This window comes from Tympanuchus pallidicinctus, unplaced genomic scaffold, assembly GCF_026119805.1.
Source record: "Tympanuchus pallidicinctus isolate F22 unplaced genomic scaffold, pur_lepc_1.0 scaffold1, whole genome shotgun sequence".
Lineage (NCBI taxonomy): Eukaryota > Metazoa > Chordata > Aves > Galliformes > Phasianidae > Tympanuchus > Tympanuchus pallidicinctus.
This window is the reverse complement of record NW_026294618.1, coordinates 89,164,880-89,187,201: the sequence shown is the minus strand read 5'-3', so window position 1 is coordinate 89,187,201 and position 22,322 is coordinate 89,164,880. Positions and strand designations below refer to the sequence as shown.

Here is a 22,322-nt window from a genome sequence, read left to right as displayed (position 1 = left end):
GTTGCTATATTACTTAACATATATTCTTATAGAACTTAACATCTTACTAGATTCTGTTACTACAGCTGCACATTCAGATGTGTTTTTTTCAGAGGGCTGTAAAAGTGGCAATCAGGCACTTTTCTTAACCTGGTACTATCAACTGAGAACCAAATCTAAGGTGAATCTGAATTTTGGTTTTCTTACTGCAGCAAGACTGAAATTACTTGGATGTACAGGATGTACTTCTGTTAGAGCCAGTAGTTTCTTGATCATAATGATAAGAATCCAAATTTGTTCCAGTTTTATAGCAACACGTATATGATATTCAGACTTGGAATATACTTGTCTAGCACAAATTTATTTTCCAGTTGAGAACATAAAATTGAAGTTAATATAGTGGTAACATATTAAAAAATATATTTTTTCCCTTTTTCTCATTTGCTGGGTCTGAGTGTTGAGGGCAGTAAGTTGACCATGAGCTAGCAGTCTGCCCTTGTGGCCATGAAGACCAATGGTGTGCATTAAAAAGGTCATGGCCAGCAGGGAGGTGATCCTCCCCTTTACTCTGCCCTGATGAGGCCATATTTAGAATACTGTTTCCAGTTCTGGGCTCCCTAGTTCAAAAAAGACAGAGATCTCCTAGAAGGAGTTCAGAGGAGGGTCACAAAGATTATAAAAGGCCTGAAGCATCTCCCACTGTGATGACTGTACTCATATAGGTAGATTAATTGGAGGTGGAGGATTGAAAAATAAGTTTAAATATACTTGTCTGATGCTTTGCTACCACTTTTTCTAAGCAGTGTGGTCTATGGCACTTCATACGAATTGAGTTTTCTTCAGCTGAGCCTCTTCAGTATTTCAAGCTAATGTATCCTAATTGGAGTATGAGAACAAACTCAAAGTAGAGCCTTCCCTTTTTATTATGTTGGTCCAGCATCAGAGACAGCAGGTGGTATGACAGCAGAGATTAAATCTTCCCACCAGTATTCCATTATATTTTGTTGCCGTGTGACAGGTGGCAGCAGATGGACACTCGGAAAGAATGTCTGACACGGAAGCTCATATGAAGCAAAGGTGTGTCACTGAATTCTCCCATGTAGAAAATTAGCACCCAGTGACGTTCACTGATGCTTACTGCATGTTATGGAAACCTAACAGTGGATGTGAGCACAGTGAGGCAGTGGGTGATGTGTTTCAGCAGTGGTGACAGCGGTATGAAAGACAATTCATGTTCTAGATGGCCAAAGTGATTTTTAGGGGTGTGGTATGTGGGCTCTTGGGCTCTTGTTTGTTGTTGGCAAAAACGCATAGCTGATGGTGGTGGCTATGTTGAGAAGTGATGGTTTGTAGATGAAATCTATCAAATAGTCTTAATGTGTTCTTTGTATCTTTTGTAGTTTCCATGGAAATGAATAGGTGATATTACTTTCAGAGCAACCTGTGTACATCTAGTAGATATCTTGGGGGACCTGGCTTTAGAAATGAAAGACTGGAACATTTGTAGTTCAGCTTTTGCAGAAGAAAAATAATGTGTGTTTAACAAAAAAGAGTATATATTGCAGAGGATAAGATTAAGAATAAAAATTTGTGCAAGAAATAAAGGAGAAGATAAACAAAATGGTCAGGAGTAGAAGCTAATGTTAACTTGTGAGTGGAGCAAGATGAAAGCTAGTATATGAGGAATGAGTTTAGGCTCAAATAATTGGAAGAGTTTGGGCTGATAAATGGTAGAAAGCTTTTTCTTACAGTAATAAGGAGTAATAAGAGTATAACCAAGATACATTGTTAGTGAACATTGGGAAAAAAAAAAAGGCTTTTAAATCTTTGCTATTAAAACATAGTTCAAAACATCTGAGTATTTTGGAAAAGCGATACTTTTCCAAAACTGAGACTGTGGCTTTTCATTGTGCATGTAGTTGCTACATTACTTCTTTGAAATCATTGCAAACTGGAATAATAAAGATCCTTGTTATACATGTGTGCTGAAAAGTATTTCTTCTTGAATATTATACACACCAACATATGACTGTCTTATTTTTGGTGCTCTTGCATGATATCTGTTTTTGCACAGTGCTCTGAACTTTTCTGTTGCATTTAAAACCTCAACTGAAATAAGAATTTATCCTCTATGAGTAATTTAGAAAACTGAGCTATTGCTGAGCAAATAGCTTCTACAGTACATCAGCATTACTGGTCAGCTAGAAGACATTATATACCATTATGTCAAAATCTTTGCTGCTTAGAGATCAGAACAACAACTTATGGTTTTCTTCCTGAAAATAATCAGTTGTGAGTATGTGTTCTCTTCCTCTATTTCTTGTCCTAGAGGGTTCACAAAGTTTTTGTAATTCTAATTCTGGAACAGTCTTCATTAATGGTTATTGTCCAGCAAAATTTGCTACTGCTTTGGAAAATATATTCTTTTCTTCAATTAATGGCTTACTTCCACATGTAGAACTCTATTCATTCCTAGGCTCTTTAGCTAGATACATATGCACATTGTTACCTTGGGGTTGATTGAGTTGCCCTAATATGCAAGCAGTGTCATTTGTGATGACCTGTTTTTGTGGGAGTGTTGAGTACAGCATGAGGTTTACAAGACATCTGGTTAAAAGGTGCAGCACTAGTATTAAACCTTCCCGGATGAGATTGTACATGAATGATGATTCTTAAGGAGTCGATGTAATTAAGTGAGTGTTATTTTATAGAAACAGGAAACGAATATAGTGTACTGAAAGCTATATATAAGTGTTGATTGCAGTCAGAAAATGGTGGAAGGGCAAGAACCATTAATGATATCCAGTGAAGCAAACCTGGTAATACCATCTTGGCATCTCCTCTATGATCCTTTTTTTTCTTCTTTTAATTGTAGTGTATAAAACTCAAATGGGAGCATCACTGTAACTTGATGATGTGGATTTATGGTACCAAAGAGTTTACCATCTAATTAAATATTTAGTAACTGTGAGTTAGTTTAACAAACTATGAGGAAGGAGGGCAGAGAACATATTAAGGATGTGAGCGATTAGCTAAAGAAGGCATACAGTCTGTCTACATAAAAACATGGTGATTGGGAATTCCTTGGAAGTTTTTCACCTTCACACTCTCTCAGCAGGTTTGCTTTGCTGTGCTGCTAACAATCCCATGCCATGGTGCTGTCGTATTATTTTCCTATGAATATAGCAATGGGAAAGCTTTTCTCTCAATTATTTTCCTGAGAGAAACTATGTGGGGTTCCTTACACAAGCCACTTTTCAACTGAGCACTCACCAGGGCAGTACGTTGTCATTTCTGGTCCTTACAATAGCTGCCTGAAATTGGGGCAGGGGGAGAGAGGGAGGATGTGAAAAAAGAGGTGAAAAAGAGGAAATAGAGGAAGAGCAGAAAGAAAAGGGTGTGTGATTCTTTTACTTTAAACTTGAGCACAGAATATTGTGGAGTGCAGACAACTTAAAACATTGTAGACAATGATTCTATTTTGAATCATGATGGATTCTAACACTGACTGTGAAGTTCATATTTTGAGTAAAGTTTTTAAATCTCCGTTTTCTGTATTTTTTAATCTACTTTTTTTTTCTTAATCTCAGCAAAATCTCTCAAATTCTCTGCTAAAAGAAGCATTGTGCTGTTGTGTGTTATTTTTCCATGACTGCCCATTATGTTTGATCGAAGCAAGAAGTGTTCTTATGCACCATTCAAATGGGATTGTTCCTTATTCTTTCTGTCTTATGCATTGATCATACCATGATACCTTGTGTTGGTGGTTATTAGAAACTGGAAATACACCAAACACAATAGGTAGATAGCTGCCTTAGTTAGTGTAGGGAGTTCCATGCATACTACGTACATAATAAATATAGTGGTATGCAAATGTCAATTTTAATGATACCAAGTATAGTTAGCAATTCTCTTCCTGACATATGAGTTGGAAAAGCATTTAGTTGTTTGTATTGCCTCTGAGGTCAAAGAGGTGAGAAGGCAGGTTGGTACCTCACCTCCTTGCATTGTTTTCCCCCTCCGACTCCCTGCAAAAAGGTGGGGGTGGGGATTGCAAAGTAAGTTGAAATCTTAAAATGGATGAACGTGTGCATATTTCTATTTCAGATTTCTTGTTTTGTTTTTGATGTCTTTTGGTTTTCTTTGCCTTTCTAAGTCCAGAAATGAATAGAAGATAAAATTCTGAATTTAGGCTTTTCCTAGTGAACCTATGTAATTTTTAAATTTAGCTTTGTTTTGATAAGAAATCAGTGATTTGTGAGAATAGTTACTGGAGAATTGCAGTAAGAAGTATATCGTGTTATTTGAAACTAAAAGAGGGGGCTGAAATTGAGGAACAAAGAAGGCATGATCAAGCAAAATAATAGCTCTTTAGTTTTCTAGTGTAAAGGAAAAAAAAAAAGCACAAATCAGTTTTTGCTGTGAGTTAGAAAAGAAAATAATTCTCCGCTTATTGGATTCATTTTGTAGATTGAGATCAATGGAATTTTTCCAGCAGCAGCATGAAATCAATTGTAAAATAACATATAATTCACATGCTATACTGTAAATTATAGTTTGTTTGACATTAATCACTGAGGTTTCCATTCACTGCAGTGCATTTTCTTGTAACAAAATTCTAGATAATACTTGTAGATCTATTTCTAATGTCTGAGAGTGATCTGTTTTTCATGTCCACAATTGCCTACATTTGATCTTATGCAAATTGTGCAATCAAGCAAATGGAAAACAAAGCATTGTTGCTAGAGGACCTTGACAAACAGTGGCTGTGTAGTTTTAAGAACCTCCTTACTCTGCATTCTGATTCATGTTCATGTATGTAGTTATTTGAATTCATTTATCCACTATGAAACATCTTGAACTTTAAACAGGAAAATGTCTGCCAGATCAGATTGTGACAAATAATTGCATCAATTACCATTTAATATGATTTTAGTTGTTTAGTTTGTCAGTTTCTAGTTCTAAGTTTAAAGAGACTACACTATACTGTGGGCTTATCATCTTTGATGAAGACTATGGAGAGATTTTTATTTATCAACTCATACTTTGCGTAACGTTCCTCAGACTCTCATTTGTGTTTTCTTCTGTCTGCTTCTAACTTCATTTTTTTTTACTCTTAAACACAATATTTCAGGTTGTGTTATACAATCTATTCAGCATTTATTAGTCAAAATACATTGGTGTTTTTAAGTCAAGATGAGGAGTTAAGACCTCCTGTGACGTGTGACATTTCCGTATTTTAACTCTTTTTACCCTTTTTTTTTTTTTTTTAACCTCCCCTCTCAGTATCCTTTTCAGTTGATCTCAAAAGACTTTGCTGCTCCTGCATCCAGTTTGCATTCCTTGTTCTTCCCATTCTTTAAATTTTTTCTCATTTCCCTGTAATCTCTTTTTGCCTTTTCCATTCTGGGCACTGGGATGAACAGAATAATTAGAAGTTTCTTACTGATTTTTTTTTTTTTTTTTCAGGAAGGGAAATAAAATATTTTCCATCTTCAGTTCTCTTAATCCTTGACTAATTCCTCCCTGTTCAAATTTATTTAGGTACTTCCAGAAACTGTTATTTATGTGGATGGTCTCATGAGCTAAAGTGTGCATCAAATCAAGGTTTCAGTGAAAGCTACTTTTCAAAAAAGCAGTTCCTTGATGAGTGATATTCTGTAAAGTTGAGAAAAAAATATCCTCCTCTAATAAAATCCCAAGTGTCTGTATAAGGAAAAGATGCATCTACCATAAGCAAATGAAAACTTTCTCCACTTGCTGAGCTGGCTAGAGCACCTGCTCTGAGTGTACCTTCCCCCTCTCACCCACTGCTTAAGCACTGCTTAACCCTGGTAGAATCAAACCCATTATGTTGATTAAATATGTCACTATTACAGGCATTCTTTGATTTTTTTTTTTTATTTTTTAGTCACAACATTTAACTCACATTTTGCTGTGTCCTTTATAGAATGATACAACTGAGTGATAAATGAATTTAAAACAAAAACAAAAACAAAAAACGGCAGGAGTTCATCCCCTCCTCACAAAAGCAGAATAAATCAGAAGGAATTCCTTTGTAGGGACACACATTAGACAAAGGGAAAACTAATGAGAAAGAAGATGGGGTCTATGGTATTTCTTTAGTGATGGTCTGATGGTCATTCAGTTAGAATTTTTAATTTTTACTCAAATATTTTTGTATAAAATGATAGTTGGATATTATTTGGCTCTGCAAAACTGGCATTTATTATGCCTTGCAAAAACACAGAGCTATTCTAGCATATTAAAATTTGCTTTTATATCACACTCATTTTATTTGTATACCTTACACTGTTGCCAAAATCTAAATCATAAATTTCTTCTTAAAGGATTTGCTCATTAAAATGTGCAATTTGTATTGCAGTAAAAAAATAAAAAAGATTGGAAAATTCTATCTGAATTACTCTACTAGTATAACTTTTATGATAAACACTCTTTTATTAGTACACGAATCCTAAAAATATATGAAGCTCTAGACATTTTAGAATATTTATTCAGCAAAGATACTGTGTTTTATTCACCATTTTCTGCAGTAATTGAAAATCAAGATAGCTTCAAAATAAATAACCACTTAACAGTTGTCTTGCTATAATATTAGACAGGTTGTCTTTTACTGAGATATGTTTTACAAATGTTTGATAGACAAAGAGAGAACAGTGGTGGCAACAGCAAGCTGCCTTTGTGTTCATGCTTAAAGTGCACAGAGTGAATCGTATGTCCTGATGCTTGACATTTGTATAGTATACAGCACATTTTGTACATATATAAAATCTGTGTTAATGAATCTGTACTAGTTTTCCATGGCTTGATCTTCTTCAAAGTATTAGTCACTGTGGCAAATTAATATAGTATGTAGCACCAAGAAGGCTCTCCTGAAATTCATTGAGATGGCCCAGTTGTACAGTATGACTTGAACTCCCTAAACCTTCTTGTCACTGCTCTGGGTCAAATCTGAAGCAGTTAATAAAGACAGGCTCCCCATCCTCTGAGCTTTCTGAAAGTTACAAACGGGGTAAAATTAATATGCAAAGTATTATAAATATGCCATCTGCATTTTCTTTTTCTGCCCTAGATTTAGCCGTTTTTACACCCCACCAGTTTCTGCTCACCGCCTGCACAGTTGCTGGCTGTACGAACAGTTCCCAGGTCACCTTGTTTACAGCACAGCTGCCACCATCTCACGTAGATGCCCCGGTCCTGACGATTTTGGATTCTAGAACAATATACGTGCAGTAAGTAAGGATTTCTTCTTTCCTGACAACACAATAGTGCATCAGTTTATTCAAGAATTCCAGTGAGTTCAATCAGGGGAAGGGTTTGTGACATAAAATTAAATTTATTATGATTAAATGCATAGAAGTGATTAGTTTAGTGGTTCTGTGCACCTTCTGATTATCACTTGCCAACTTAATTTCCATTTTGTCTTTACGCAATCAGTATAACCTACATATGGGCATAGCCTCTGCAAACTTCAGTGCAGGAAAGGTTCTGGTGATATGCCCATTTTGTAGCCTCTGCTTTGTGTGTTACTGTAATCATTTATCTGTTGGGTACAATTAGAGCTTTGCCTTAGATTTATTTTTATGGCTGCACAATTATGTTTTCAAATTCTTGAGGTAAAACTCACGAAGTTCATGAAGAGCCTTACATTTTTTTTGAGTATGGTCTGAATCTTTCCTAGTCTTAATCACATTTTACTTTTATTTGCAGATGGAAAGAACCGTTAGAATTAAATGGAATCTTAGATCGCTATGTTATTTATATTGCCAACAATGAGCAGAATTTTACAAAATGGGATGTAGTCTACAACAGCACAGAACTTTTTCTGGATTTTACTGTTCGGCACCTTTTCCCAGGCACTGAATACCTCATAAAAGTAGCTGTAAGTTTTCTTCTATTTTTTACCATAAGAATTTTCTCTTTCTTCATAAAATCTACAAATAGAAGAAAATAGTATAAAGGAAGAGAGTTCAGTGTAAAGTAGTTGCTTGTTCTAAATATTTCAAAAGACTGTCTTTTTTTTATTGCTTTTCTTTATCAATGATTTTATTTTTGTGATGAAATAGAGAAGACAGTTCACTGAAAACCTGAAAACATGTATACAGAGGCAGGGAATTGTCTCTGGTTTTAAGCACATTGCTCATTTTATAACAATATCTATATAAGGATATTTGCTTTGATAAATGCCATAGAAAAATATTCAGCTCTTGATTATGAATAAATTTACATTTATGTAGACTGGGTATGCATTCATTTTTTTCTTAACGTGCTCTTGAACGTTCTAAATATTACACTGCAGGAAAAAAAAAAATAAACTGCCTTTGGGTGGCGATAAGAATCTGACTTGAACTTGAAAAAGCAAGGATATTCAGTCTAATTAAAGCTTAGATTTGTGTTGAAATTAATTCATTTGTGCCTAGGTAACTCAGTGCAGTTAATTGTATAGCATATAGAATAATACCATGTCCAAAACTGTGACAGTACTTCAGCAATCAGTTTAAACCTTCAGAAGCAAGCAAGACTATCAAAAGTATTTGAGATGTCCCGCTGTGCCACAGCTTTGCTCTTCTCCCACCCAGCTCCTGAACACAGGTGCAAGGAGAGAGGATGAAGGGAGAATTAACAGCTTGGGTCTGGAGAGCCAGGGCTGCTTTGTTTGATGTTTCTGCTTTGAGATATCATTAAAGCAGCGAAGTGGCATGTGGATTTTGTTTTTATTTTATTAATATATGCAGCTTTTCTCAAAGTTACTGAATTCATTTTTAGGAACTCTTCATTTTTATATTTTATCTCTAATTTATTTATATTTCTATTTTCTAAATATATATATTTGCAATGCTTCAGCAATAACAAGAAACTAAGAAGGGAGCATTTCTTTTGGTGATAGTTAAATGGATAAAATGGTCTCTGATAGTCAGGTTAGAGGACTTAAGAGTCCTTGCAGCTTTGAACATAGCAGGTCAAAAACTCGTGAGATGCCCAGTATATTTGAAATGGTAGAGCAGGAGTTCTTAAAACATTCAAAACAAACCCAACAAAAAAGAAAACAAACACAAACCCCTACCCTCTCCCCACCCCTCCAATAAAAACACACCAATCAAAACAAACGCATGTGGAATGAAGTTGAAACGTCTACTTTTTTGGAATTTTGTGAAAACCTCTCAATTAAAAATAACAGTATGCCTTCAACTCTGGAAACTTGTTTGATCTCTCTAGTTTTTTGGTTCGATGAAATAAGCTAGCCTTTTTCTTTTTACTCATTTCACAGATAACATTGATTTTGTTTTGCGTTTGTACAAAATTAGTATCTGGTTTATTTCAGAAAGCTGAATGCTGATTTATTGTAATTTGCTTTGAACACTCAACTCACCAGAATTTTCGGCACCTCACAGATCAGTGACTTCAACTTTTGTATGACAAGTTTGGACACATTAAGCAAAATGTTTATCTTTGTATGCTGTTATATTTTTTTCCACAGTTGATGACTGCCATTTAGTATGTAGAAAAAGAATTGTTGCGTATTGTGAACAACTGCAACAGCTTTTATAAACAAGTCTAATGCTTCTTTCCAAAAGTCAGCCGAGTAGTCTAAGGTCATGTCTCCCCAGATTAGTGCAAAAGGGATTTCCTTTTGCTCTGTTCCTTCTCTAAGCTGGTTGGATGCGATCCAGGCCAATCTGAAAGCAAATGGAAAGCTAAAAGGCTGCATTTAAAATTAGCTGGAGTGGCACACCCTTTTATATGGCTTGAGTGCTTTTGTGATGTCTCTGTTGAATGTCTCCTTGCTGCTGTGTTGTGTGAGTAAGCTAGCTAAGGTGCTGGCTGGAGTATAATTGTTTGCCTCTTTACGTGGCATGCATCTGTCCCTGGCTCTCTGAACATGTTGCTATTTTTTCAAATTTTGTCCCAAATTTGTTTCCAGTGAAGATCAGAGTGGCACAATGGGGCTCAAAGTGTAGGCTGTAGGACTTCATGGCTTTGAGTATCTCTGTGTGGGATCACTGGAGTCTCACTGATGTCCTCTGCGTTTGGATGCAGTAATCTAAAATACCACAATTTAAAATGCAGATGAGCTTTTTCTTATCGATTTTCATTAGAAGAATCAGAAACTTCATATACCAGCAAATTTCCCAGATATGAAAATTGATCTTCATGAAATTCAAGAAATAAATGAATAGAAAGGCTGCAGTTAATGAACTTCTGAACTGAAAAGCCCTCAGCTGCTAAGGAGCTAAATGGAGCTCGTTTAACAAGGGAGCAAGGAACACACGAGGAAGAGGTCTTCCAGAGGTCTTTTTCTTGGACCTTTGTGAAGTCAGTAGAAGCAAAATAATTTGAAGAGCAGTCTGGCTTTGCTGGAAGGATGATGTTCTTAAGCATTTTGATAAGGAAAATATTTAGAGTTATGTGAGCATCTGTCTAAGCTGACACTAAGGCATTTAAAGAAAATGCCACTTCTGTATATTCCCAAAGCGAAGTTTGCATTCTTTCCTTGTTATTTGATAGCCCAAACTGAATAGCAGGAGTGATTCTTAGTTGTGTTGAGAGCGTAATTTCCAGTGAAATCAAAACAATCTTGGTGTGTAAAATAGCCTCTCATTTACAAATAGTTCTCTTTTTTACCTATGGGTATGCAGCTCTGAAGTGGAGCAGGAAATAATGTTGACTGTTTACCAATTTGAAACACACTGGGAAATAAGAAACCTGAAAATAATCCTTTCAAATAATATACACAAGATTGGAAGAAGCATTTTATTCCTGGAGATCTGGATTGTAAGGATGGTTTTTCTTTGTGTGCTGATGATCCAGAAAGCACTACTTGTCTACGTCAACATACAACCAAAAAAGAAAGATCATGACATAAGTTTTAATGAAAAAGTATATCTGAATCCTTATTGAATTTGAGTTTGATGTTATTTATTGCTGAAAATAAAATTGAAAGCAAAAAATAAAATAAACAAAAAAAGAACATTTAAAATCAATGCAGAGTTTTACATAGTCTTGAATATGTTTTTTAACTTCTATAGCTTCTCCTCTTGCCACTGATCTTAGTGTGAATAATCAGCAAACTGGTGCATGTAAGGGGCTAACTGTGTGGCCTTATGTTTCTGCATGTAAAATTTTAAAAGCCTGGTATATGAAGCGATCTGCAAATTCTTGCACATTGCATTGCTTCATAATCAAGCAAAATGTAAAAGTGGTGCAATCAATCTTTTCTTCCCTGGTAGCTGAAATACAAATGATTTGACTGTTATCCATAAACATGCAATAATAACTGTTACGTATTGATTTATAATACAGTGTTGTTTTACTCTTTTAATTGCATCTGCACACCACTCAGTCTGCTGTCATGAAATGCAGAAGTTTCTGAGTATGATTGTTTTTTCTGAATGACTATTCAGTGAGACAATTCTTTAGGTACATTACAAGGTGGTTAGCATATACTGTCTGAAAGTTGTGACAATTCTTTATTCAATTCCTGAACAATTTTATCCTATAAATGATAGATACTGTACTGCAGTATTCTTTAACTGTTTCTGCAAAAGCATTTGAAATCTAATTGTGATTATGATTTTCAGTCAAATGCAAAATGCTGGGAATCAAATATTAGTATAAGGTTCTATCAATATTACAATTAAGAACTGAGTATCATTAGTAGCTTCTCCTGTTAAGATAAGAGTTAGCTAAATTTAAGATAAGACTTTTATGAAAAGCACAGGTTTACTAAGTTCAGATATGTAAAAACTGTAAAACTAGAAATAATTCACTGCTAGGCTCAAAAACTGTTGGTATTACATTGAATTATGTTTATTTGTTGTGATTAATATTTTAAGGCTTGCACTGGAGGTGGATGCTCAATAAGCGAAGCTAGCACAGCTGTAACAGATGAGAGTACGCCAGAAGGTGTTCCTGCTCCAAAAGCCCAGTCATATTCATCTGACTCCTTTAACATCTCATGGGCTAAGCCTGAGTATCCGAATGGTAAGTGAACTCTTTTAGCCTCAAGTTAAAAAGATGATTAGTAAAGGTAAATTAATATTCTAAATGGCAGCTTATATGTGGTGCTTAATTTTTAATGATCATTTTAGCACATAAAATACCTGAGATAGTATCATTGTCTGCAGCTAGGAGATTGTGGTTTTCAGCCTACTGTATGGTTTCAGTAGCTCAAAAGTGCTCCCTTTTGATGGTTCTTGTGTACTGCATCTCATTGTTTAATGTTTTCCAAGACAACTGAGCTGAGGACAGGCCACTCTTGGAGAATATCCATCTAGGGTGTTCATTCTACCCTCAAATAAAACGTCAATTTCTATTTCATTAATAGTTAAGTAATAAGCATTACATTATTGTTCTGTGTAATCATCTTGGAAGTGTGCATTTGCTTGGCTATGGAAGTTAAATAATACACTTTCTTTTGTTTAGAAATGTTTTCCAATAGGAATTATCTACATGTAACACTTTTGGACAAATTCAACACTTCTGATGTTAATATCATATATCCTTGAATTTCACCTTGATTTTATTATTACTTATATGATAGATTATATCAGAACAGAGAAAGCTATGCAGAAATCACTGAATTTAAGCAACATACATTTTTTTTCTCATTGGGTATCATACTCAATATAAAATAAGAATTATAATTCTTATTTTAGTTATAATTGTTAGATAATTCTTATATAATTCTATGACTATAATTTTTATTTTAGTTTTATATGAATTTCATATTTCCCCTGCAAGTTTGCCCGGTTTAAAGTGTGGGAGAACAGACATATATATATATATATATATATAATTTCAATACAAAGCACTTGAAACACTTTCCAAAAAATTAGTGATTGTAAGGCTGCATACTTATAGCATTCTGTAAGATATTATGTTACTTTTAAAAGGAATTAAGGGTATGTCATTCGCTGCTGAATACATTATTTGATAATTTAATGTTCTTTGTGTTGGTGTTCCACTGTAAGATTTTCCCTCCTAAACCCTTAGAAACCTTCAAACCCTGTTACTGAAATCCCAGTGCACATGGCAAAGACTTACTGGGAAGAAAGGAAAGAAAGGAAAAAAGAAAGAGGGAAGGAGCGGGGTGAAAAATGTGAGCTAGAAAGCAGGATATCCAAATATGTGGCTTAGTGGACAAAATATGAACTATTTCCAATTAAACTGACATTAAAAAAAAAAAAAAACATTTAACTGATCGTGTTAGGACCTCATTGCGTTATCCTCACCTTGTGAGGGGAAAAAAAATCTAAATTGCTTAGAGGGTGCTTTAACTAGCTAAATATGTATATAACTGTGTGCACAAATGCATGTAACTATGTTAACGTATCTACAAAACAGGATAAAGACTGTAGTTGGACAAATAAAGTTCCACAAGCTTCTTTTAAAAGAGCTGCAAGTTGGAAATATGTGACAGAACTTACATGCTGGAAACAATACTTGCCACCAGAGGGGTCTGGACAGACTTGGGAGGTGGGAACATCATGTGAACCTCATGAAGTTCAACAAGGCCAAGTGCAAGGTCCTACAACTGGGTTGGGGCAATCTCAAGCACAAATACAGGCTGGGCAATGAGGGATTGAAGTCAGCCTTGAGGAGAAGGACTCGAGGTTGCTGGTGGATGAGATGCAGGGCATGAGCACTTAAATCCCAGAAAGCCACCAATGTCCTGGGCTACATCAAAAGCAGCTTGTTCAGCAGAGTGATGGAAGTGATTGTGTCCCTCTGCTCTGCTCTCATGAGATGACACCTGCGGTGCTGTGTTCAGCTTAAATTAGTGTCATGGTTTTATGATTTCTGTTATTGGTGTTCCACATCATAACATCATGTAAAGCACAGGGAGTTAAAGAGTTAATACTCGAGTTCTGTGGACTGACGACTTTCCAACTTTCTCAGAAGAGAAGCTTTACATACCCCAGAGGACTTTGCATTCAGGGGGGAAGATAAGACCCACAAGTCACAGGATCTCTCTCTCTCACAGAATGTTATTGGGTTGGAAGGGACCTCGAGGATCCTGAATCTCCAACCCCCCTGCTACAGGCAGGGCCACCAACCTCCACATTTTAATACTAGACCTGGTTGTCCAGGGCCCCATCCAACCAAGCTTTGAACATCTCCAGGGATGGGGCAGTGTGTGTGTGTGTGTGAGCTCCCCAGCCATTTCACCTTCAATTCGGAGTAAGGCCTTTCGTTTTGGATACTCTCTCTATCATTTTATTTGATTTATTAGCCTTCATTCCAATTATATTATATATTCTGTTATCTCATATGATAACTTCTGATGTCATATTTAGTAAAATTAACTTTCTTCCTTGGATTGTTGCCACTGTCCTGTTTTTGTGCCCAGCTCCCATCTCCCTACCCTCCTCTTTCCTGGCCAGTGGGCCTGTGGGGCATGGACACAGATAAATTTAGATAACATGACAGATTAGATACAAAGAAGAATCTCTAAGAGAGTGAGGAAGAACTAGAGCAGGTTGCCTGGAGAAGCTGTGAATGCACCATCTTTGGAGGTGTACATGGTGGGGTTGGATGGTGCTTTAGCCTAGTGGGAGGTTCCCAGACCATGTCAGAAGTTTGGAAGTCAACTGTAAGGGCTCTTTCTGCACAAACTATGATATGATTCTATAAACCTACGTGTTGTATGTTCTTGTTAACACAATGTTTACTGCATATAGTTTGTCTCTCCTTTTAAATGTAATATAAAGATTGTTACAGAGTTTAAAAACAAAAACAAAAACATAAGTTGTGAGAGTAGTTTTATGAAAGAAATTATGTTCTTCTGTACCCTGTAAAATTATTCTGTTAATTTTATATCTTCTTGTCATTTAAAGCTTGTGGAGTACTTTTCCCTTGGAATTGTTATTTTTTGGTGATGTATGGATAGCGTGTGTTAGACATTTTCCATTACATTTAGAATTGGTGGGAAGGATTCAAGTGCATTTGGCTTCTGCTGCTCTGCCTTGTGGAGAAAAGCTGCTTTTTCCACTTATGAGCTCTTTAGTATTTAAGTGTGGAAGAATTGCTGTCTTGTGAGAATTTGGCAGCCAGAAGGGCATTAGGGCCTTCACTGTTTCATCGTGGTATGCCCTCACTTACACAATGATCAGCAAGGGATATGTGAATGTACTCTCATTTTTCTTCTTTCTCCTCCTTACTCACCTTTTTTGGAGCTTCAGAAAGTACATATAAGTATGAACACATTTTACCATGCTCTTTTTTTCTTTTTTTCCCCACTTCACTGTTTGCATCACTCATTTCATTAAAAGGCTTTAAAAAAAAGACAGAGTTTTAAGACTTTTTACCAAGCAACTGTTTGATCAGAAAGTTTCCATTGTGTAACCTTTTTCCCACTTCCAGCATATCTTTTCAGCTGCCTACTGGCCACGTCATCCATAATTGCTGTCTGTCAGTATTTTAAAATTGAGTAGGTGGCTGAAAAATACTGTGGTTGAAAAGACTGAAATAAGTGAAAGTTCAGCAAAAAAAAAAAAAAAATCCCTTAAATTTTGATACTTCAGCATGTTAGAGGTATATTCTTGTGGTTGTAGATTAATGGAGTTCTAATGTAGCCCCCTTCCTCGGAAGCATCGGAACTGTTTCCCGCTCTTGGCTTAGTTGTTTGGTGAGTTTCAGTCTACTAAGCATAAGTAGTGTTTCTTTAATTTCTTGATTTTGTCTTGATTTCAGGTGGAAACCTCAGAATTGCAACAATTTGCACATCATAAATTGGCATTTTCCTGATAGACCTCAGGGGCCATCTTTTATCTCCTGTCTTCTCACACTGTAGTACAGAAGTTGCTGTATATTTCCATGAACGCAGAAAGCTAATTAGGTCTTGCTGATGTTGAGTAGATGTATAGTCTAACTGGGATTTGCACAGCATGGACTTTACTATGTTCCCTTGGTATAGATAGTGTGTAGCTGCCTGTTACTAAATGGTCAAAGTAAAGGGGGATTAATATGCCACCTTTGAGGCGACTTATGGAAAGCCTCAAAAAAAAGTAAATTACAATTTACTTAGGTCCTTCACAAAAATGACACAATGAATAAAAGGTTTGAGATTTACTGGGCTAAGGGTCCCAGTAATGTCAAAGAGTAATGTTGTCAGAATATGGACATTGAGTTTCTGGCCTTTATTTTTGTGAATTTAAGATCAATTTAAGTTTTGTTAAAAATCACTGTTTCATAGAAAAAACAGGGAGAAGTACACCTGATTCTTCTTTTAAAGTTGCTTCACATATGTAATTTGTGTATCAGATTTGAGGGAAAAAAAACATCGTTTGGAAGATGATATGCTGATGTACATATTTCTTTTTGTCTTATTCTCCAACCAAAAAGAAAACAGTTGAGAGAGTATAGCCCTGAGATGTGTCACTTTACAGCAACACCCCGCAACACCCTTCTATCTCTTAGCATATACGTGTTAAATATGTAGATAATGCAATGTAAAGAAAATAGCCCATTTTGATCAGGAAAAGATTTGGAGAGACCTGTGTGATAACAAAAGGAATCAGATATTCTGTTGAGTATTCTTAATGACCTCAATAAAGAAGTCATGTTTTCTTCAGAACAGATTCATTATAGGCTTGCCGTATAGTTTGAAAATGGCTTCACATCTGAAAGTTAAACTACTAGACTTTTGTTTTGAAATATAATTTTCTTTTTTTTTATTCTGTAGTTTTCTCCGTAAAAGTCATATAAAGCAGAGGCAGAACCAAAATCAACAGATAATGCATCAGCTTAATAAAGATCATTGTTCTCTAACCATACTGGGAGGGCTAACGAGCCCACAGTGCTGACCCCCAGGCTGCTCCTCATAGCAGAGATGCTGCATAATGCTGTGATTGCCAGAACACTCTAAAATAACAGTTTAGTTAATTCATACTGAATTACAGTGGAGTTCTCATAGAGGTATATATGGCACCTGAATTAATATAAAATGAGTTCATTATGATTCATGCTGTTACCACAAATATAAAAGAAAATGATGATATGATTCGACTATGACTCTAAAGGATTTGCACTACTGGTATAAGTGTTAAAGTGCATCATTATTTTTTCCACTCTAAAATGCATCCTTAATGCTTGTGTTTACAATCAGGAATGCCTTCGCCAGTCTTTAAGTGCTTCCTTTCTGAGGTAAATATTAGAAAATCTATATTTGATGGTTTGTTTGTTTAATATAGGGCCAATGTCAGCCATTAATGTCCTTGCCTTACAAGGAACTGGACATGGAACAACAAGGGATATTAGCTTTAGGAAGCCTGTCAAATTTGGTAGGATTGATATTGTGTGATTTACCAGGTCTTCCTCCCACACATACATCTCTGATATCTGACTTGAGTTTAGCCTCTCAGTTTGGTAGAGTTGGAAAGACTTGAGGAATCTGTGAATCACTTTGCATACACAGTTCTGCAGTGATGCCTCCTATTTATTTCCATGGAAACTACAACAGATACACAGAGCACAACAGGACTTTGGTAGTGCAAATTCTCAGCTACAAAACATGATTTTTTAACACAGTCACCAGTCAGCTGATTTGTGCAGATGAGCTGATTGAGACACTCTTGATGTGGCAGCTGTGTGTGGTTGTCCTGAATGTGGCTTGTCTTTCTTGTTGCTGTCACTATTGCGGCAAAATACCACCCACCACCTCACTGTGCTCACATCCACTATTTGGTCTCCATAAGCATTCAGCAAGTATCAATGAATGTCAGCGGGTGCCATTTTTTCCTCGTGGAGGATTTCAACAACACACCTTTGCTCCATATACTCGTCCATGTCACATACTGTTTTGTCAGAGTGCCCCTCTGCTGCCATCTGCCACACAGCAACAATACGTAAGGGATATTGGTGGGAAAGTTCAATTTCTACTGTCATACCACCAACATCCGCCTCTGCTGTCATGGGCCAATGTCATAAAACAGAACGCATTATTTTTGGAGCAAACCTTGTGTATTTTGTATAGTAACACTTGAAAGTCCATCTGAAAAAGCTGTGTTCTTTTATTAAATGTTTATCCAATGAAGAGAGAGGAAATTAATCTCTCAATTTCAAGCAATCTTCCTGAGTGCAATTTCAAAAAAGACACAAACAAAAGCAACAAAGCAAACAAAAAAATGTTTTAAAGGAAGGACAGGTTACCTAAGAGGTTGTTGCTTTGTTTTTTGTTGGGTTTTTTTGTTTTCAATAAATAGATGTTTTCTCTATAGTTTTATTTTATTTCTCAAGCATATGTTCATGCCTCAAGAACTAGAACATTTACAAAAATTCAATGGGAGAAAAAGCAATTCTGGAGTATTTTGGCCAAAAGGACTTGCATATGCTCTGGAAGACTGAGTGTACAAAGCTATTGGGAAGACTCTGAGTCCAGTTTAAATCAACCAGAATTATGGATACTGAGCTTTTTAGAAAGATAGACCATAAACACTTATTTTTTTGTTTGACCACCTTCAATTGGATTTCAGAAATCTATGGTAGCCTTATTCTCACCCACAATTAGTTTAAATGCAGAATTGTTAGATTTAAAAAAAAAAAAAAGGGTATTTTTCAAATTCACACAAAGATACAAATATTGCTATAATTGCAAATGTAATCAGGTTGCAATGTAGCCAGCTATGGCTTTCTGCAGCCTAATGGAAATTTGGCTAATGCTAGTCTAAGTTGTCCATCATTTAAATAATTCTGTCAATAACTTTTTTTTCTAGGTCTACAGATGTTCAGATGTGAGATGGTTTTATGTATCTTTCCAGTTCTTATTTCAATAGGTATATGCTGAATAATCTGTAAAAAGTGTTTGCCTGTATTTTCCTGATTCCAGGGTGATATTAACTGCTGTCTCCTATGGCTCATTTGTCTGTAATCTTTGGAAGACTGTCATTATTTCCAAAGAATGCAGTTCACTGGAGAGATTTTCAACAATTAAATATGTGAGAGTGTGTTTCTCCTGTTATATACACAGTAATGTTATATAATTGACTGCTTAGCTGTAAAAGATGTGAAATAGTACTACTACCTTCATGTCTGTAGCACTAAAGATTTTCTTATAAATTCTGTGGTTGTATAGATATTGAGTGCTATCACATTGTTTTATAGGTATTATTACCAGCTACGGATTGTATATGGATGGTGTTCTAATACAAAATTCATCACAGTTAAATTGTTATGCTTATGGACTTGCTCCTTGGAGTCTGCATTCCTTCAGAGTCCAGGCGTGTACTGCAAAAGGTTGTGCTTTGGGTCCACTGGTGAGTACCTCAATTTGCATTCTGGGAGTGTAATAAATGTCAGATGGCAGTGAATATCAGAGTAAATGGTGATGATTCACTCTGGTCAGTACTAACCCATCTGGCAAAATGTGACATTTAAAAAAAATCCTCTTTAAGGGCTGTTGAAGATTTGATAGGTCATTGTTAGGCGGCATTCCAAAGTAGAACATAGGTACATCAATGAAAGGCAAAATTTGAGGCTGAAAACACACGTTATTGAAATGAAGTAGAGTTGATATATTTTAAAGGGGCAGATGTAAATTAGTCAGAATTGTAAGGACATAAGATAAAGAAAGAGTTACTGTTCCAGTAATGAGCAAGTTTCTAACTGCCTGACTGAAAGAAATGAAGGTAATTCAAGAAGTGTAGAAATCAGAAAAGGAAAATACGGTGATTTTAAAACGTCTTTTGAATGCAAGTCTGTGATCAAAATATTCCACTAGACTTACTTTAACAGTCTTGTACAGCATCCCTTTTCTTCAGGTTTTGCAAAGACAGGAACATTGAATATAATGTGTGCAAACAAAGCTTTTGAGGCTTTTTTCAATGTTATAGAAGGCTGAGCTGATAGATCCAGTACTGCTGTAACTTTTATTTTTGTTATAATTTGTTATTTACATTGATAATATTCTTCCTAAGAATGTTTTCTTTCAAATTCTTGTAACATCATCTATCTGCAAAAGACGACTAGACTTTATAACCATTAAGCATTTTATGGCTTGGATTACGTCAAAGGATATTTACTTTTAAAAGCTTCGATGGCTTTTTGCCAGTTTTTCTTTTATGTTTTTTACGACTTCATACCTACCTGAAAAGCAAAGCTTGTTCTAAGGTATTCAATGTGCAGTATCCTAATCCATTGCAGCAGTAGTGATGTTTAAGACAGGTCATTGCCAAACTATGCACACAGATGAAATGTGTTTTTCATTACAGCTATCCTATCAAATAGGCATTAAAAAAGAGAACAGAACACCAGAAGTTGGGGTTATTACATTTAATTTAGTAGCCTTTTTTCATGTCTTCACTGAGGTCGACTCGGTATCGTGACACTTATACAACTCCCAGCAGAGGTCGCTGCAGCGGATACCCACCTCATGATCAGTACATAAACTGTTTTCCAAAGCCAGTGATCCATCTCTAATCACAGGAATTGAAGTACAATATTTTTATTTAGGGACACTGAAGTGCTGCCAGAAAGTTAAAGCACTTTGAATTTTTGAAAGATTTTTATATCAATTACAGTATAAATCCAACATACACACACATACAGACAAAAAAAAAAAATCCAAATGTTTCACCTCTTTCATTACTCTAAATAGTATGGGAAGCATCTTCCAGCCATAAGATGATACCCTTCCAGCTATTTTTGTTCCTGATCTTGTGTTTAATGTGCCCTAATCGATTGAAAAGATGCTATGTGACTATACTAAATCCTGGATTTTGCCTACTTGTGTTTCTGAAGGTGGCTCTGAAGATCTTAATCAGTTACAAGAGTGTTAGCAATTTTGCTATTTCAATAAGCTTCTTGTTTGGGTCAGATCAGTCTTTTGGTACTTTTTTATGCTTTGTCAGTGATCATGATTTATTTTTAAGTGAAATGCAAATCTATAACACATGAATTCTAAAACTGACAATTTTAATTTTTTACTAGCGAACCCAAAGTTTTACTTTTGTATCAGTTCTATTTTTTTTTATTTTACTGCCTAAATACCAAAAAAAAAAAAAAAAAAAAAAAAAGTCTTATCTAGAATTAGAAGAAAGTACACATTTTCTGACAGATTCTTCAGGTGATCATATATATTGCTGATTTTAAAATGTGTTTGGTCTTGTAAATATTGGGTGCACTGAAAAGAAGCAATTCATGTAACAGAGCTTTTGTAGCTCTTCAAGTGAACTTCAGTTTGTAGTAAACTCCATCATGTACTCTTTCAGGAATATCCTTTTCAGTAGTCAAAATAGTTGGTCTTCTTTTCTCCAAGTTTCTGATGTGGAGAGTTTAGAGTACCAGCATGAAGTGTCACAGCCTTGCAGGGTGTTATTGTGGCTTAGAAAGTACAGTTTAGTCAAATTCTTACATAAGGACAGTTTTCAATGAAAAATCCAAATAATTAATCTGGCATTTATGCAATAAATAAGTTTTATTTATGCTGGGAAGCATTTATCTAAAAGCATGTACATTATCTTGTTGATTTTTCTGCGACTTCTCATCTGTTTCAAGTATAATCTTGTGCTAATTTAGAGTGTATGACTGTAGGAGCATGTATGCAGAGGTACTTGTGCATCAAACATTTAGCCAGAAACTTAGAAGCAATTGACTTTCCAAATTTTCAGTGAAAGTGTGCTATACTTTGTTATTATGATGATAGAGCAGGTGTGGCAGATTAAAAATAGCATTTATTAGCAATCCTATGAACTTGCAGCTGAGATGCACTTAGAAAGGTGTGAAGCCATCTTATACTTTAGAAAATGCCAAATCATTTGTTGCCATAAATAAGGTAATTATTTTGCTTCATAGCATTGAATGCTTACTACAAGATGTGATACATAAATACTAAATTTTGATGATTTTGAATGACTATTTATCTATCTGAAGAAAAGCTTTCATACTCATTACATTTTCCATAATGTTATCATTTTATTTTTTTCTTGTTAGAACTATATCTATTTAATGCTACAAGATAAGTTTGTTAGTTGAAATAGAAGTTAATTCAGACTGCAACCAGTATTCAACACAGCATATTTTTCCTCTATCATATATTTACATTAATTTGCTACATCATTTAAATATATGTGCCTTACAGCTGTCTTTTAAAATTCAGAAATTGAAAAATGTATTGTCTTGTACTGTTGCTTTCTCTCCTAACTCTAAGTTCATGCATCTGTATGAGGTTCTATGTATGTTTTTAAGATACGAATCTTTCATTCTTTTCCAGTATTTGTTTCTGTCCTTAAGGGTCTTCATGTAAAGTATGACAGTTGCTGGATAGCTTCAAGCAGATACAGATTAAATGAAAGTAAAATGTTTTTAAAAAAATCCGCTGTGTGCAG

General features: G+C 35.4%; 1 protein-coding gene across 1 annotated transcript in view; it reads left to right on the top strand.

Annotated features, from left to right (window-relative positions):
• The window catches only part of USH2A (usherin), a 391,368-nt gene that overhangs the window by 197,288 nt on the left and 171,758 nt on the right, over positions 1–22,322 (top strand). Inside the window, exons 33-36 of the mRNA XM_052681187.1 lie at positions 7,073–7,232; positions 7,711–7,882; positions 11,835–11,982; positions 19,102–19,253. Of these exons, the coding sequence (XP_052537147.1) occupies positions 7,073–7,232; positions 7,711–7,882; positions 11,835–11,982; positions 19,102–19,253 (632 nt within the window). The remainder of the gene's footprint in view (positions 1–7,072; positions 7,233–7,710; positions 7,883–11,834; positions 11,983–19,101; positions 19,254–22,322) is intronic.